General features: G+C 46.0%; 1 protein-coding gene across 1 annotated transcript; it reads left to right on the forward strand.

The window, feature by feature from the left end:
- The first annotated feature begins 519 nt into the window (after nucleotides 1–519).
- WDR45 (WD repeat domain 45) lies at nucleotides 520–15,315 on the forward strand. Its single transcript, XM_055003902.1, has 11 exons — nucleotides 520–582; nucleotides 1,803–1,925; nucleotides 4,266–4,340; nucleotides 5,346–5,450; nucleotides 6,472–6,577; nucleotides 8,022–8,116; nucleotides 8,381–8,460; nucleotides 10,231–10,439; nucleotides 12,634–12,735; nucleotides 12,817–12,962; nucleotides 14,808–15,315. Exons 2-11 carry the CDS (start codon nucleotides 1,877–1,879, stop codon nucleotides 14,915–14,917), a joined length of 1,077 nt encoding a protein of 358 aa, XP_054859877.1. The 5' UTR covers nucleotides 520–582; nucleotides 1,803–1,876; the 3' UTR covers nucleotides 14,918–15,315.
- The last annotated feature ends 1,247 nt before the right edge of the window (nucleotides 15,316–16,562 follow it).

Raw genomic sequence — 16,562 nt, forward strand, 5'->3', positions numbered from 1 at the left:
CATTCTGTTAATGAATGCTGGGCAGGTCAAATGCTTGGTGAATGCTTTATAGCACTCGAGGACCTAATTAAAGGCAGAGCATTGTAACTAGGGGTTTGAAGGGGAGGGTGTCAAGTGTTTAATCCTAAAACCTAACGTTGCTTTTCCAGCAAGACTCAAAGCCAAGTACAAATATTAACCAGCAATCCCACCCCCAAGTTGCATTACATATACAATTAATTTAAAAACCGCAATTCATAAAAACCACCATCAAAGAGGCCCTGCTGCAGCCCCGTATCCAGATTCTGCCTTCTGCAATATCAATGAAAGGGATGGGCAATCTTTTAAAAGCTGCACTGCGCATGCCCCGACCAGGATTTTCCACCCGCTTCGAAAATGGATCTCCGATTGATACCAGGTTCAAAGATGGCCGCCTAGTGTAGACTATCAGCTCTGTTTGCCTCTTCTAACTTCCGGGAGGCTTCAGCGCTTCCTGGATCACATGACGGGGCGTGCTTTCGGGCGCCTATCTATGACGTAGAAGAACAAGACCGCCCAGGACTGGGCTGCCTGATGTTTACATTGCAGCCTTCGGGGTTGGATGTAAGTAAAGGGGGAATGGGGGGCCGAGGCAAAGCTTCCTCTGGGCGGTAAGGAGGGAAGCAAAGAGACTGAACTGAGCAAAGCTGAGTGGGAGGGGGCCTGGGGGCAAAAGGAAAGGGGGTGGCTGTCTGCTAGAGGGGGCTGAGGGGGCACACAGGGGGTTGCCAACCTCCAGGCGGGGCCTGGGGATCCCCCGCATTTACCACTGATCTCCAGGTGGCCAGGATCCGTTCCCATGGAGACAATGGCTGCCTTGGAGGGTGGACTCTGGCACTATATATATTCCCTGCTGAGGTCCCTCCCCTCCTCAAACCCTGCCCTCCCCAGGATGCAGCCCCAACAATCAAGGAGTTTCCCAGCTTGGAGTTGGGAAACCTAAGGAACACACACATGGCACAACACAACATTCGATTTATAGACTGCCTTTCAGGACAACGTAACACGCACTCAGAGCGGTTTACAAAGTGTCATTATTATCCTCACGACAATCCCCCTGTGAGGTGGGTGATCCTGAGAGAGCTCTGAGAAAGCTGTGACTGACCCAAGGTCACCCAGCTGGCTTCAAGCGGAGGAGTGGGGAATCAAACCCGGCTCTCCAGATCAGAGTCCCGCCGCTCTTAACCATTACACCATATAACAGAGTTTTGTAATCTGGAGTTCCAGAGGAAATGGGGCCAGGGACTGGTTTTGTATATCACTCCTCACTACAAAGCCCTTCTGACAGCCTGCTTTCTCCCCTTTCTACTACCACCCAGAGGGTTCCTTTGGGGAAAACGGATCATTTTGGTGGTGGTGGCACAAGTAAGGGGAACAGAAGCCGGGGGCAAAAGAGGGAATATGAAGGCAGTGTGGGTTGCTGTGGTCAACAACCGAATCTGAAGAAGTTCTCAGTAGAAGATGTTGTTGGGAGGGTGATATAAGGGAAAGGCAGGATGCAGGATAAGTCTATGAGATGGAAGAGGTTACAGGTAGCTGCGCTGGTCCTCAAGCAAAAAGATATGACATGCCTTTTTATTTGGGACCCACCAAAATAACACAACACAGCTTCCAGTTTTTCCAGAACTCTTTGCGAGGCTGGATATTAAATAAATTGTGGGGGCGGGGGGGGGGGGTTGAGAAGTCTTTGAGAATAACCAACTGAACAAATGGAAATTTGTGACTAGTTGGCATCTCTCTTTAGGTTGATTTCTGCTTCTTTATTTTCCCCTCTCTCGCTGCAGTCTTAGGCAAGGAGGCACGGAAATAGACGACCCGCTTGCCCCAGCTTTGGGGGAGGGGTTTTGTTGGACTCGCCATGGCACAGCAACGCGGGGTCAACAGCCTGCGCTTCAACCAAGACCAGAGTAAGTGATCTCCTCCTACCAGCTCACCCGCTCAGATGCTCTTTTACTGGAAATCAGGGCCCAAGATGCTTGGCTTTGCCAAATAGGAAGACAGGTTTTCTGTGGGAGGAGCTGTGGCCCAGTGGGAGAATACCTGCTTGGCATGCAGAAGGTCCCAGGTTTGATCCTCGGCATCTCTAGTTACAAGGACTATGCAGTAGGTGATGTGAGAGAGAGCCACTGCCAATCTGAGTAAACAGTACTGGCCTCAATGTGCCAATTATATAATTCTGTATAAGGCTCCTACATTACATTTTATTTTGTTCCATGTATGCAGAGGCTAGAGCTAAATTTCTTGCTAATTTGTTCGTGGGGTGCAACTTTACCTCTGATATGACAAATTGGGTTTTTTTTGTTATCTGATACTGATTCATTTTTCACCAGCGGAGTATCCCTGTTTGCCTTCGCTGCAAAAAAGATTAGGGCCAAGATAGTTTCTTCAGAAAATTAACTTTCTTCATAACTAATTGGTCTCATTTCAGATGCTTATAATCGTACTGTATTTTAATACTGGTCTGAACAATTGGATTTATTAAGGTTCTATTTTAATTGTATTTTATTTTGTTATTTTGAGAAATGTATTTTATGCTTGTATGATAAACTCCAACTTTTACTATTGTCAACTCTGTATTGTGACGGCCTTTGGCCATATACAATTAAACCTTACCTACCTGTATAAGGCAGCTACATGTGGATTTAGCTTCAAAGAGAGGCACTTGCAGCCAAATGTCCCAGGGTGTCTTATGCCTCCTTTGTATCCCTCCCATCCTGGCTGCAAGTCACAGCAGTTGAAGTCTAAATGAGAGGTGGTGGTGAAACCTACCTGGAAATACTCCCTACAATCCCATATGTTTAGAGAATTCTGGTGTTTACTTTGTAGTAGGGGATGTCCATATTGGCAACATTTCCCACCAAACTTGCTTAAGGACACAACTTCCCCTGTGACCTGTCTAGTGGAATCCCTTAGTGCAGATTGTGTTTTGCAGGCTTCATTCTAACTCAGAGTCAGCCCCCACGTTTATTTATTTATATTTGATTTATATTCCGCCCTCCCCACATCAGCGGGCTCAGGGCAGATTACATCATATACGTTATTAAAAACGTTAACATTTCTACTTTAAAACCAATAGACAGTAATATATATTTTAAAATCTAAAATACAGAATACAAAAAGTTGCTGCACAGAAACAATTCATATAATCCATCATCTAACCGCCCCTAAAAGAATATCACAAAGGGTCGGGTAGTAGCTATTTCCTGATAGGGAGGGACGATCCCCTCTATTCAACCAGTGGGGGGCCCTGCCAGGCGTCAAACATAAGCCTGGCGGAACAGCGCTGTCTTACAGGCCTGGCGAAAGGATAGCAAGTCCTGCCGGGCCCTGGTCTCATCAGACAGAGCGTTCCACCAGGTTGGAGCCAGGACCAAAAAGGCCAGGACCAAAAGCCAGGACCAAAAAGTTCTGGTCAACACTAGGCGGGCTTCCCTGGGGCCAGGGACCACTAATAGCTGTTTTTCATTGTGTCATTTTGCAGACTATGCAAAATAGAAATGTTTAGATGGGCATTTTTACAAAGGGATTGGAATGGCAATATAATGGAGCAGTACAGGGGACTGCTTCTGTAAAGGATAGTGTTTGCACTGTTTAATCTTGACCTGCCACCGGCTTCTCTCTGCAGGTTCTCCTGCAGGCCACCCAAGAATCCCTGGTGTGCTTCACCGTACATGAAACATTCATATCTCCGGATAGCTGCAAGTTTGCAATATTTTCAAGCAGTTCCTGGACTCATTCTTTTTTGACTGGGGGGTGGGTGGGGGGCAGCTCTTGGCTGATGTGCTCTTTGAATGACAAGTTTTGATTCACCAGATTAAAAGGGGAGGGAAATAAACAGAAATTTTGAAAATCAAATGGTAATCAAAGACCATGAATTATTTTGGGATCTGGAATCCGTTCGACACGAACTATTATTACAATAACGCATTGAAAGTGCTTCTGTAAAGGATAGTGTTTGCACTGTTTATTATTTGTGTTACTGTTGGTTCTTCCACCTTGGTAACCCCCTTTCTTCCTTATGATATGTCATAGCTTAGAATGGGTTTTGCTTGCATTGTTTCTTAGTTCTGTAATCCTCGTCTTACTGCATTGTTTATTGGAGGTCTTTGCTCTCCGTTTGAGTTGCTTTGCATACTTTGTAATCCACCTTGAGTTTCAGTGAGAAAGTTGGGCAATAAATGATGTTGATGATGATGATTAATAATATTCCTTGTGCATGTGATGAGTATGTTCCTTTTCTCTCTCAGGCTGCTTCTGCTGTGCTATGGAGACTGGTGTTCGGATTTATAACGTAGAACCTCTCATGGAAAAGGGTCACCTTGGTAAGAAGGGAATGGTCCAGAAAAAGAACGGGCTTTCTCTCCACCCTAGTTGGTGTGTGTGTGGAAGTAGAATCTTAGCTTTGGCCGGCTAAATGTAAAATTTCCACAAATATTGATGCCATAAGGAAGAAGAAAAGGGTTTTTTAAATGTTTGATTGGAAAAATATTGACGTTTGGGGGGAAATTGAAATATACGCCACATTTATCAAGTATAAATTTGTTTCACTACTTTAACAACATTAAATGTGTCATTTACAAATTAGCATTCTGTTTGGCATTTTTGTGAAAGGAGTGGTATAATGCCTTAGTTTTTTACATTCAGAGTTGAAAATACATGCAGTACTAAAGGGAGAGAGCTGCAAATGGCTCGCGGCCTTTGGTACCTTAGCACGTGTGCCTTAGTTTTGCTATCTGAGAGAAGAAAAAAGTAAAAGCTGAAAATAGAAAATGCAAGTGTTGCGGAAAATAAAATGTGTTATTTGGACAGAAATGATTTCATATAGTTAGAGCTGAGCTAAAAACATATTTGGATATTACTTTTCTCCTCAGTGGGAGACCCAAAGTGGCTAATATCTTTCTCTTCTCCTTTATCATACTGAATTCTTCAAGAGTGGTATTACCATTCTAACATTATAGCATAGTGATTAGGGACAAAATTAGTCATACTGCATGGAAACACTAAATACATCCTAGAAAATACGTTGCACGTGTTCAAACCATGCATAAACATTCTCTAATGCTGTACGTACTTACATAAAAATATTCATGCCAAGCATTTTGAGTGACTAAAATCTTGCATTTCTCTCATTCCAAAAGAGAAAATATACTTCATAGGAATTCTTTTCAGTGCTCCCCAAAGTTTCCAATTTTTCTGTTGGGAAAGGAGCACTGAAAAAACCTAGTAAGAATTGTTTTTCCCTGTTAACTTTGTGGGTTCCCCCCCCCCAAGCCTTCACTTTTCTGTTTGGCCTTATATGTACCTGCCTTTCTTTCTTCCTTTGCCAGATCATGAACAGGTAGGCAGCGTGGGTCTGGTTGAAATGCTGCACCGATCCAACCTCCTGGCTATTGTGGGCGGAGGAGGCAACCCTAAATTCTCTGAGATTTCAGGTATGTATTTCCGAAAGGAAAAGGTGTTGGGGGAAATGGAAAGAGCTGGACCGAAGGTGGTCTTGCATTGTGATCTCTTGATTTTCTTGGACATATACCATGCAATACTAACAAGAGTTATGCCCATCTAAGTCCTTTGAAGTCAATGGGTTTTAAGAAGGATGCAATTCAGTTTAAGTTTAACCCTGATAATTGCTTCTGGAGTCCACATGTAACAAAAACAGTACTCATTTTCTCTCAGATTCAGATTCGCTTTATTGTATATGGCCACTGGCCTTCACAATATCAAAACACTCTCGAATGTCAGTATAATACATAATCAAAATGATCAGGTAATCAAACGCTTCAAAACCACATAAAACGCCCTACTAAAAAAACCTTTAAAATTAATAAAACCTTCTAAAAGCAATCACAGCGAATCAACGGCTGATTCCTTTGCTCTGATCTTCCTAGCAGCTAAAGCAAAAAGCGCCAGTCTTAGGGACATAAAAGAATCCTTGTCGGAGAGCATCGTGACCATCTTATCAGAGACAGATGAGGGATGTAGAGCAAACAAGATCTTAGCCAGGAATTTATTCCTAGGTTCTGTGTATAAGGGCAAGCCAGGATATTTTTTCTAGATAGTGTCATTCAGTTTATCTGTGCTCAGTTAGTCAGCTTGTTTAAGGTCCAGTGCAGCCTGTCTTGTGGTGCAGGATTGTGCCCCAGCTACCATTTGGGAAGTGATGACCTTCAGAAACAAAGAAGGTCCTTTGTTAGTCAAGAGGAGCTGTGGCTTAGTGGTAGAACATAGGTTCGGCATGCACAAGGTCCCAGGTTCAATACCCAACATCTCCACTTAAAAGGAATTAGGTAGTAGATGACATGAAAGACCTGCTGCCCTAAGTAGGAGGTACTGATCTTGATGGACCGAAGATCTGATTTGGTATAAAGCAGCTTTATGTGTTCCTTCAAACCTCTGCACAAAGTAAGGCCCAGGCATTCCTCTGACCCCTCCCTCCTGCTCCCCCTTTCCTTGCAGTCTTGATCTGGGACGACGCTCGCGAAGGGAAAGAGGGCAAAGACAAACTGGTGCTGGAGTTTACCTTCACCAAGCCAGCTCTGGCCGTCCGCATGAGGCACGACAAGTAAGTAGGAGACTGATCCAGTTTCGCCTGGTTTCAGATGTGGGGTGGGACGGGCTCTTGTGCGGATACATTGGAGGTGGGGGGACAATGAAGGGTTTCACATAGAATCATAGAGCTGGAAGGGGCCATACAGACCATCTAGTCCAACCCCCTGCCCAGTGCAGGATCAGCCTAAAGCATCTAAGCACATATATATGGTGGAGAATGAATAGGAAATCTCTTCCTCCCCCACGAGTAGTGCAACTGTCGAATTCTAGGGAGAGAGAAGTCACTTCCAGCTCCCCAAACCCTGAACCGCTGCAGTCTAGTGTAATTCCCTAATAGCCCTTGCCACTGATTTATACCCTAGTTTCCTCCAAAATGCAGACCCAAAAGAGCTTACATCATACTTCTCACCTCTGTTTTATTCTCCCAACAACCTTGTGAGTTAGATTAGGTTGAAAATGTGTAATTAGCCCGAGCAGGATTCCATGGCAGAGTGGTGATTTCAACCTGGGTCTCCCAAATCTCAGTCCGAAAATCTAACCACTACACATACTCTCTTTTGGGGCGGGAGCTGCTGCTGTTGAAGAGTTGCAAGCAGCCAGTCCTGGGTTCTCGAAAGTTTACGCTACAATAAAGTTGGTTGGTCTTAAAGGTGCTACTGGACTTTTTACTATTTTGAAAAAATTATGGTATCTGTCGCATGCAAGTTGCATGGTAGTCTGTTGCCTGCAGTTGCTTCCAGGGTTAGCCCCAAGAAGCTCTCCCTCGAATGAAAGAACAGCCCAGGAAATACATCGTGGGAGGTATTTTTAATTTCCTTCCCTGGGACAGATGAAAGAGGTAGGGGAAGGGGCAGAAATTTCGACTTGACACACATCCCCCATGCCAGGTTTTACATCTTATTCCATGACACTCCAAGCGTATTCAAAGAGGTTTTGTTAAAGGGGAGTAGGGTTGATTATTATATACACACTGTATCTTTTATTTTCAGGGGCTCTTGGATCAGTCCTCATAGTTGCATGGAAATTCAGTTGGAAGTTTTGAAAAAATTATGCATCCAGAGGAGTTAGCTGTGTTAGTCTGTAGTTGCAAAACAGTAAAAAGTCCAGCAGCACTTTTAAGACTAACCAACTTTATTGTAGCATAAGCTTTCGAGAACCACAGCTCTCATCATCAGATGCATCTGACGAAGAGAGCTGTGGTTCTCGAAAGCTTATGTTACAATAAAGTTGGTTAGTCTTAAAGGTGCTACTGGACTCTTTACTATTTTGAAAAAAAATATGGTGTCTGTAGCTTGCAGAGTAGTCGCTTATGTTTTCATAACCTACTGTCAGGGCAATATTTTCTACAGACTTTGTAGAACACTTCTTGCGTGTATAGGATTATGTGACTATTTGAAAGACTGATTTCTGCTTCTTCTTAGCAGCTTACTTCTTTGTTTTTGTTTCTCCCCTTAAAGGATAATCATTGTGCTGCGGAACCGAATCTACGTCTATTCCTTCCCTGACAACCCTATTAAGCTTTTTGAGTTTGACACCCGAGAGAACCCCAAAGGTAGGAACTCCACACACATTATTTCCTCAAGATGGGTAGCTGTGTTAGTCTATCTGTAGCAGTAAAAAAGAGCACAATAGCACCTAGAAGACTAACAAGATGAAGAAGTGAGCTGTGACGCACGAAAGCTCATACTCTGCTCTTTTCTAAATTATTTCCTGTTCCCCACCCAGCTGAACAACCTATGTGCCCTGTCAATCTGTGCCCATGATAACTAAGTTTGATTGCTGACTTCCTTTTCTCTCTCCCCCAACCTCCTTTCAGGACTCTGTGATCTCTCTCCAAGCTTGGAGAAACAGCTCCTGGTTTTCCCTGGGCACAAATGTGGCAGCTTGCAACTAGTGGTGAGTGTGTCGGGAGCAGTGGTAGAAAAGCAACCATAGCCCCATCTTTGGTCAAGGCCGGCCTGGTACTACCATGATTTAATGCCTGCTAGCCAGAAGGCCTAGAAACTTACTTTTAAAATTAAAGAGAACTTTGATTTGGGGAATTCTGCATTCTCTGTGCTTTCGCTGGCATGTATTCAATCGTGCAGTTCCTCCAACAGAATGGTGTTTCTGTTTGGTAGAAAAGAGGAGTTGGTGATTTCCCTACCCCAAGGTGGGGCAACTGCTGGGGTTCAGGGCTTCCAGCAGGCCCATTGTCACCACCCAGCTGTGAACCCTCAGATCTGTCACCCACGTTCCTGGCTGTACTCGCTGCCCAGCACCACCCCAAGAAAAGCCTACATGCAGCTTTTGAGTGAGCCAGTGGGGAAGGGCACATGGGCAGGTGCGGGGAGCGATGTGGGCAGGAAGGGGGCATGCGCAGAGGATGTGACAGGCAGGGGGGCAGACCCAGCTGCTCTCTGCCCACAAAACCTGGCAGCGGCCCTCATTTCTGCTGATTCCTCCCTCCCACTGCAGCCTCTCCTTTGCCTCTGGGTCTGTTGATCTTCCCACACAGAACAAAATTTCAAGGGACAGAGTGGGCTCTAGCAGGTGGAGCAAGTAGGAACGACCCGCCCTACATGTCTGTGATAGTCAGATATGTGCCTTTCTGCAATTGCGGATGTTTCCATTTTATAAATGAGAAGCAGGCTGGGAGCTTCTGCCTTGCCCACGCCTGGCCTGGCATCCGTTGCCACTCTGCATCTTGAACTGTAGTCTCCTGAGTCAAAGGCTCGCATGCTGTCTCCTGGTCCATGCTGGCTCTCCATCCACACATGTGAGAATGAGCAAGGCGAGGTGTTGTTGGCTCTGACCTGGATAGCCCGGGTGAGCCTGATCTTGTCAGACCGCAGAAGCTAAGCAGGGTTGGCCTTGGTTAGTAATTGGATGGGAAACCTCCCTGGTGGCAGAGGCAGTCTCTTGCCATGAACACGCTGCCAGGAGTCTGTTGGGGTTGTTATTTAGCAGAATAGAAAAGAGTCCAGTAGCACCTTTAAGACCAACCAACTTTACTGTAGCATAAGCTTTCGAGAATCAAAGCTTTCTTCGTCAGATGCATGACGAAGGTCATGCTTAAAGGTGCTACTGGACTCTTTTCTATTTTGCTGCTACAGACTAACACGGCTAACTCCTCTGGATTATTTAGCAGAGTATCATAGTATGCATAATGGACATAATAAGAACGGACTACCGTGTTTAGCTCTATAAAATACTTTACTACATAATCGGATAAAGGATTACATTGGTAAGAAAACCAAGAATGGCTCTCTGGCTACATCATGCTGACAGTTACACCTTAGAGAGAGTGACTCGGAGAGAGTGAGAGAGACTGAACAGAAAGCAATAAAAGTTCAGTATATCTTTCTAGCTCATTGCGCCCACCCCCGCAATAAACTGGTTGCCCAGTAGAGAATCCCACATCTACTTCATTACTCATAAAGACTCCCTTTTCCCTTAACTTTTCGAGTCTCATTCCAGGGAAACTTAACTCGACAGCTAACTGGTTACATGCAAATAAGTTTACTAAGTAACACAGACAGTGTAACTGTTTCACGACTGAACAGAAACACTTGCTAATTCCCAACAGGGTCACTATAAGTCAGCTATGACTTGAGGGCACTCGCCATCACCCAGTGTTTTTTTGACCAGTTTTGTTTTTGTGTCCCGTCCCCCATCCCCTCTTAGGATCTTTCCAGCACGAAGCCCGGTACCTCCTCTGCTCCATTCACCATCAACGCCCACCAGAGCGAAATCGCCTGCATCTCTCTCAACCAGCAGGGCACAGTGGTGGCCTCTGCCTCGAAGAAAGGGACCCTCATCCGCCTCTTTGACACCCAAACCAAGGACAAGCTTGTGGAGCTCCGGAGAGGAACGGACCCAGCGACTCTGTACTGGTGAGAGTTTCCCTGGTGTCAGCATCTTGCCAAGACGGGCCCCAGCCTGGCATACCCAAGGGCACAGGAGGCAGCTTGCTAGCTTGAAGATAAGTAGAACTGGGCGTGATTGGTGGCTAAATGGGAGTCCACGTGAGACCTCAGTGTACTCCCCCTTGAGTTCCATGAACTCAATGCAGGATATCCACAATTACTAAAAACAAACACAGAATACTTCAGGTCCTCAACTAAAGACGGTGCTTGCAAAACTATGAGGCCACTGAGAGTGGAAGGAGCTGCTGTGCCTCTGACCCTGTTCTTCCGCTTCCGCTTATCCTCTTGCTCCACACTCCTGGTCTGTTAGGAGAGAAAAGGGGTCACCTGTTAGCAGTAATGGAAACATAGAGCTGGAAGGGATCCCAAGAGTAGTCTAGTCCAGCCCCTTGCACAACGCAGGAAATTCATAGCTTATCTCCCTCCTGCCTCACCTCCCTCAATGACCCGTGCTCTGTGCCCAGAAGAAGGTAAAAAACCTCCAGGATCCCTGGCCAGTCTGGCCTGGAGAAAAATTCCTTTCTGACCTCAAAATGGTGACCGGCAGTACCCTGGGCATATAAAAAGGGGCCGTGAGAGCCAAGCACCAGCTCATCCGTTCATGCAGTGCCTCTCTTGATCGGTGTACATTCATATTAAGTCAGAGAATCATCATAGCGGTCAGATGGCCATCGAGCCTCTGTTTAAAAACCTCCAAAGAAGGAGAGCCCACTGCCTCCCGAGGAAGCCTGTTCCACTGAGGGACCGCTCTAACTTGTCAGGAAGTTCTTCCTAATGTTTAGCCGAAAACTCTTTTGCTTTAATTTTAGCCCGTTCTTTCTGGTCCAACCTGCTGGGGCAACAGAAAACAACTCTGCTCCATCCTTTGCGTTACAGCCCTTCAAATACCTGAAGAAGGCTATCATATCACCTCTCAGTCACCTCCTCTCCAGGCTAAACATGCCCAGCTCATAGAATCATAGGGTTGGAAGGGATCTCCAAGGTCATCTAGTCCAACCCCCTGCACAATGCAGGAAATTCACAATTAACCTCAACCTTTCCTTCTAAGACGTGGTCTCCAGACCCCTCACCATCTTCATTTCCCTCCTTTGGACATGTTCCAGCTTGTCAACATCCTTCTTAAACTGTGCTGTCCCAAACTGTACACAATATTCCAAATGAGGTCTAACCAGAGCAGAGTAAAGTGATCTGAATGTCATGTCTGACTGTGCCCATTCATTCATGCCAATATTTCTGTTGTCGAGTATATGCTTTATTCTGTCAAATGTGACTCCATCTTGTATTGCCAGATATAACTCCGTTTCTTGTTGCTAACATTCCAGTGAGTTCTCACACGTTCCCAGGTGGCCGGGTGTTTACAAGTTTGAAGCCTTCTTCCTGACTATGATATGTCTTCTCTCCTCGTAGCCTGATAGCACAAATATGCATAATGTTCTCACACAGAAAGAACAACACTAGGTTGTTTGGAAATTGGGAGGGGGAAGGAAAGTGGGTAGAAAAGGGATGTACTTTTCCTATGAAGCCATTCTGGTCAACTTTCTGCTAGAATTACTTAGTTGCTTACCTTACTTCTAAGTAGACCTTTGGATCTGAATATGGAAAGAACTGATTTCTGAATAAAAGTCATTTAACCAAGAACCTGTGTCTTGCTACAATGAACCAGGGATCTGTCTGCTGTATTCTATCATCCAGAGACTGACACTGAAGATGGGGTGGGAGTGAGGATAAAAGTGAGAATTGGGTCCGGTTGGTGGCTAAACGGGAGTCCACCTGAGACCCCAGGAACGGGAGGGGGTGAGGCTGCAGCTCAGTGGTCGGAACATCCGCTTGGCACACAAAAAGTATGCTATACATGTATACACACTAAGCATAAAATATGAATTTGATCCGCGTCATCTGATGCGAGAATCCTGCATTTTATGCGGGGGAAGGTAGCGTGGAATTACTTTGCAAGGGGCTCCTGAGAAGCAGAGTAAGTTGAGAAGTGGGTGCCACCTGCAAAAGGTTGTGAACAGGAGTAGTGCGCTATTGTGGCTCCGAGCGGTGTCTTTAGCTGCACCTCCATCTCCTTCTCACATAAAAGACGCATTTATGCGGACACTGTGGGAGGCAGAGGTTATCACGGCAAGAAATTGTGGACCTTTTTCTGCTCTCTCCACAGTATTAACTTCAGCCACGATTCGTCGTTTCTCTGCGCCTCTAGCGACAAAGGAACTGTCCACATCTTTGCCCTAAAAGACACCCGTTTAAATCGCCGTTCAGCGTACGTAATGGGAAGCCACGCGCTTGAGGGGAAAGCTGTGCCACCTCTCCTGTCCTGACCTCCTTCTTCTACTCCCTGCAGCCTGGCACGCGTGGGGAAGGTTGGGCCCATGATCGGCCAGTATGTGGATTCTCAGTGGAGTCTGGCCAGTTTTACCGTCCCAGCTGAGTCCGCCTGTATTTGCGCTTTTGGCAGGAACACCTCCAAGAATGTCAACTCGGTCATTGGTAAGTGGCGCCGAAGTGCCGATGCAATTACTATTTTTCATCATCGGTGTCGTGAAAAGTTATGACCGGCAGCTACAGCGAAGTCCCAAATCTCCATTTAGGTATGGTGAGACAGCCTAATTCTAGAAGCGTATTTTTGTACAACGACACGTTGTCATTTGTTAACTTTAGGACCCTGCTGTGTTTTGGTTTTTTGTAGTCATCATAAATTTGCGATTTTTTCTCTTGCGTACTCTGTGGGCTATGCCGTGTGTGTGTGTTATGTGCCATCTAGTCACTTCCAACTTATGGTGACCCTACGAATTAATGACCTGCAGAACATCCTATCATGGACAGCCTTTCTCAGATCTTGCAAACTGGAGGCCGTGGCTTGCTATATTGAGTCAGTCCATCTCCTTATCGTCCTTCCTCTTTTCTTGCTGCCTTCCACCTTTCCTAGCTCTGGCATACAGCATTATATTTATAGCAGTGATGCTTGAGTAAAGCAGTCAGTCAAAGCTGCTGAAAGCTTTTCAGGGGGGGAAAAAAGCTTTGGACTTTGTTCTGAAAGGAAGCATTGGGCAGCATTTACTTTCAAGCAAAAGTGTTGATACTCAGTCCTGTGAATGAACTCCCAACGTGAAGGAAGTCCAGAGTTGTGTGTGAGAACAGGCTGTTCTTGCCTTAGCGGTGAGGAAGATGGCACTCTGTACATGCTCAGAAGTACAGCATGTACTAATTATGCTTCTCTTATGAGAGCCGGTTTGGTGTAGTGGTTAAGAGCGGCAGGACTGTAATCTGGAGAGCCAGGTTTGATTCCCCACTCCTCTGCTTGAAGCCTCAGTCACAGCTTCTCAGAGCTCTCTCAGCCCCACCCACCTCACAGGGTGATTGTTGTGGGGATAATAATAACACACTTTGTAAACTGCTCTGAGTGGGCATTAAGTTGTCCTGAAGGGCGGTATATAAATTGAATGTTGTTGTTGTTATTATTACTACTACTATCATCATCATCATCATCTAAAGAAGAGGTGCCCTGATGTGGATGGCCCAGGCTAGCCCAATCTTGTCAAAAGCTAAGCAATATCAGCACTGGCTAGTACTTGGGTGGGAGACCACCAAGGTGGTCCAGGGTTGCTACAGAGAGGCAGGCCGTGGCAAACCACTTCGGAACATCTCTTGCCTCAAAAACCCCATTATGGGGTTGCCATAAGTTGGTTGTGAATTGACGGCAAAAAAGAACAAGAAGAGGCTGGCTACAAGATAGGAGTGCTGGTGTGTGTTGGTGTGTGTGTGTGTGTGTGAGTGCGCATGTACATGCACACACACACTGCTGATCAGGAGCAGTTAAAGATGGAGGTGGGTGGGCCCGGGACTAGGATCAACAAATATTTACCAGAGATTTCAGCTACTACAGCTTTGGCCGTCTGTTCATTTAGCATGGCAGACTTCACCAGGCTCCTACTATCCTGAAATTCATACCGTTGCAACCGATGGGGCTGTAGTACGCAAAGCAAACGGGACATTGGTGGGAAGTCTTCTGCTGCGGGGAAGGTAGAGAAGGATCGGTCATTTGGAAGTGGGCTGAAGCGGAGTAGCTGCTGTGGCCCAGACGACGAGTGCACGGAGCTGCTTCTTGCAGAGGTAGACCCAATCAAAGTCAGTCCTGTCCGTTATGACTGTCAGCGGCTCTGTAGGATCTGAGATCAACAAGCTCTTGGCTGTATGAAGGCTTTGGCATGTGGCCCTGAGGCCTAGGACATATGGCTAGCCTTGCTTTGAACCCTGGCTCACGGCAGTCGAATGCCTAGAGGCCCTTTCCTTCTCGGCCCAAAATCTCTCTCAATTCTCTTTCTTACCCTGCAGCTATCTGTGTGGACGGCACTTTCCACAAATATGTCTTCACTCCAGACGGGAACTGCAACCGCGAGGCCTTCGACGTCTACCTGGACATATGTGACGATGACGACTTTTGATTCCAGCTAAGCCTCCGCAGGACGTACCCCACAGGCCATTTGGGAAAGCGGCACGCCCAAGGGACTAGGGTAAAAAAAGAACAAGGCATGCTGGGCTGCTGAGGCCTGCTGGGAAGGAGACATGCCCCTGATGAGTCATTCCTCTCAGCTCCCACCCCGGAGATCTGGGGTTTTTTTGCCTCACTACCCACCTTCTACAGTGCCGGGGAGAGGCCTAGAAGGTAGATGTTTTTGGAGATAGCATTTCTCAGACTCGGATCAACCTGAATTTTGGGAATCAGGAGGAGCAAGATTCTTAGCATTTCTCCGTCTCCAACTCCCAGCTAGTGACAGACCAGAGGAGAGGTGTGTGTGTGTGTGTGTAAGGGAGAGACCATTAAAGTTGAGTTTCAACCGCCGCTGCGTCTTTGCTTTATGGATCAGTAAAGGGTGGAGGGAAAGAGGCCGATGCGCTGTTTTCTTCAGTGGCTGCTTGGATGCAACTTGATTGCTTCTACATCTCGCAGCATCAGAACCTCTGCCACAGTCCACAGTCAGAATCTGGTTCCTGTCAGAATAATTTTTATTATTAATAAGTTGGGAGCTCTCAATACATGCATCAGAAGAGGTGGTGAGATTCTAATGTAATTTGTGGTTATGATTTCAAGTGCAGAACAAGGGGCGTGGCAGGGTTTTAAAAAAAGTTTTTTATCCTGCCGTTCCTGAAAGGAATCCGGGGCAGCCTACATCACTCTTGCCTGCTCTGTTTTATCTTCACAACATCCCGTTGATGCAGATTAGAGTGAAATAGTAGAGAGTCCAGTAGCACCTTTCAGGCTAATCAACTTTATTGTAGCTTAAGCTTTCGAGAACCACAGCTCTCTTCATCAGATGCATGACGAAGAGAGCTGTGGTTCTCGAAAGCTTATGCTACAATAAAGTTGGTTAGTCTTAAAGGTGCTACTGGACTCTTTACTATTTTACAACTACAGATTAACATAGCTAACTCCTCTAGATTAGAGTGAGAGTCAGGACTGGCCCAAGATCATCCAGCAAGCTTCACAGAATCGTATTTCTTTGAACCTGCGTGTCTCAAGTTCTAGGCTAACAAAGCTCTAAGCACTATACCACACTGCCACTCTAGTTCCACTATCTGGACAAACAGCCTTGCCAGGGAATTGATCCTCCCCCATCCCTGCAAAGAGAAATATAAGTGATTCTGAAGAGCCTGGCCCGTAAATAGTTACTTTTTTATGTAAAACATTTATTTGCCTCCTTTCCACCCAAATAGGGTCCCCAAGACGATGGACTCTGAAATAACATTTTAAATGTATCCCTAAATAGAAATAAGAACTTGTAGACATACAACACACACACAACCAGGAAGGAGGGCCAGTAAGAGTTTACTGGCGGTATAAATGCTCAGAGTTTGGGAAGCGCTTCAACCAGAGCGCACACCCTATTTCCCACCAAAGAATCCACACGGGAGAAACCACTATGTGACGGACAGCTCCAGTTCTGCCTCTCTTTAAGAGTGACCAATGGGAGCTGAGGGAATGTTGGTGATTGGCTGGCAGTTAATGCCATTAGGACAGTTAGAGGGAGCGTTTGAAGGAGCTAGAAGCTTAAGCCCACAAGTGACCGAAGAGTTGCCTGAAACGGGCTG

The sequence above is a fragment of the Eublepharis macularius genome, chromosome 19 (assembly GCF_028583425.1).
Source record: "Eublepharis macularius isolate TG4126 chromosome 19, MPM_Emac_v1.0, whole genome shotgun sequence".
Lineage (NCBI taxonomy): Eukaryota > Metazoa > Chordata > Lepidosauria > Squamata > Eublepharidae > Eublepharis > Eublepharis macularius.

What these genes read in the sequence shown, in the direction of transcription:
- WDR45 (XM_055003902.1), top strand. Translation starts at nt 1,877, where the DNA reads ATGGCACAGCAACGCGGGGTCAACAGCCTGCGCTTCAACCAAGACCAG. An exon ending in CGTTTAAATCGCCGTTCAGC is followed by an intron (nt 12,736 to 12,816) that starts GTACGTAATGGG and finishes TACTCCCTGCAG; the next exon opens with CCTGGCACGCGTGGGGAAGG. An exon ending in GAATGTCAACTCGGTCATTG is followed by an intron (nt 12,963 to 14,807) that starts GTAAGTGGCGCC and finishes CTTACCCTGCAG; the next exon opens with CTATCTGTGTGGACGGCACT.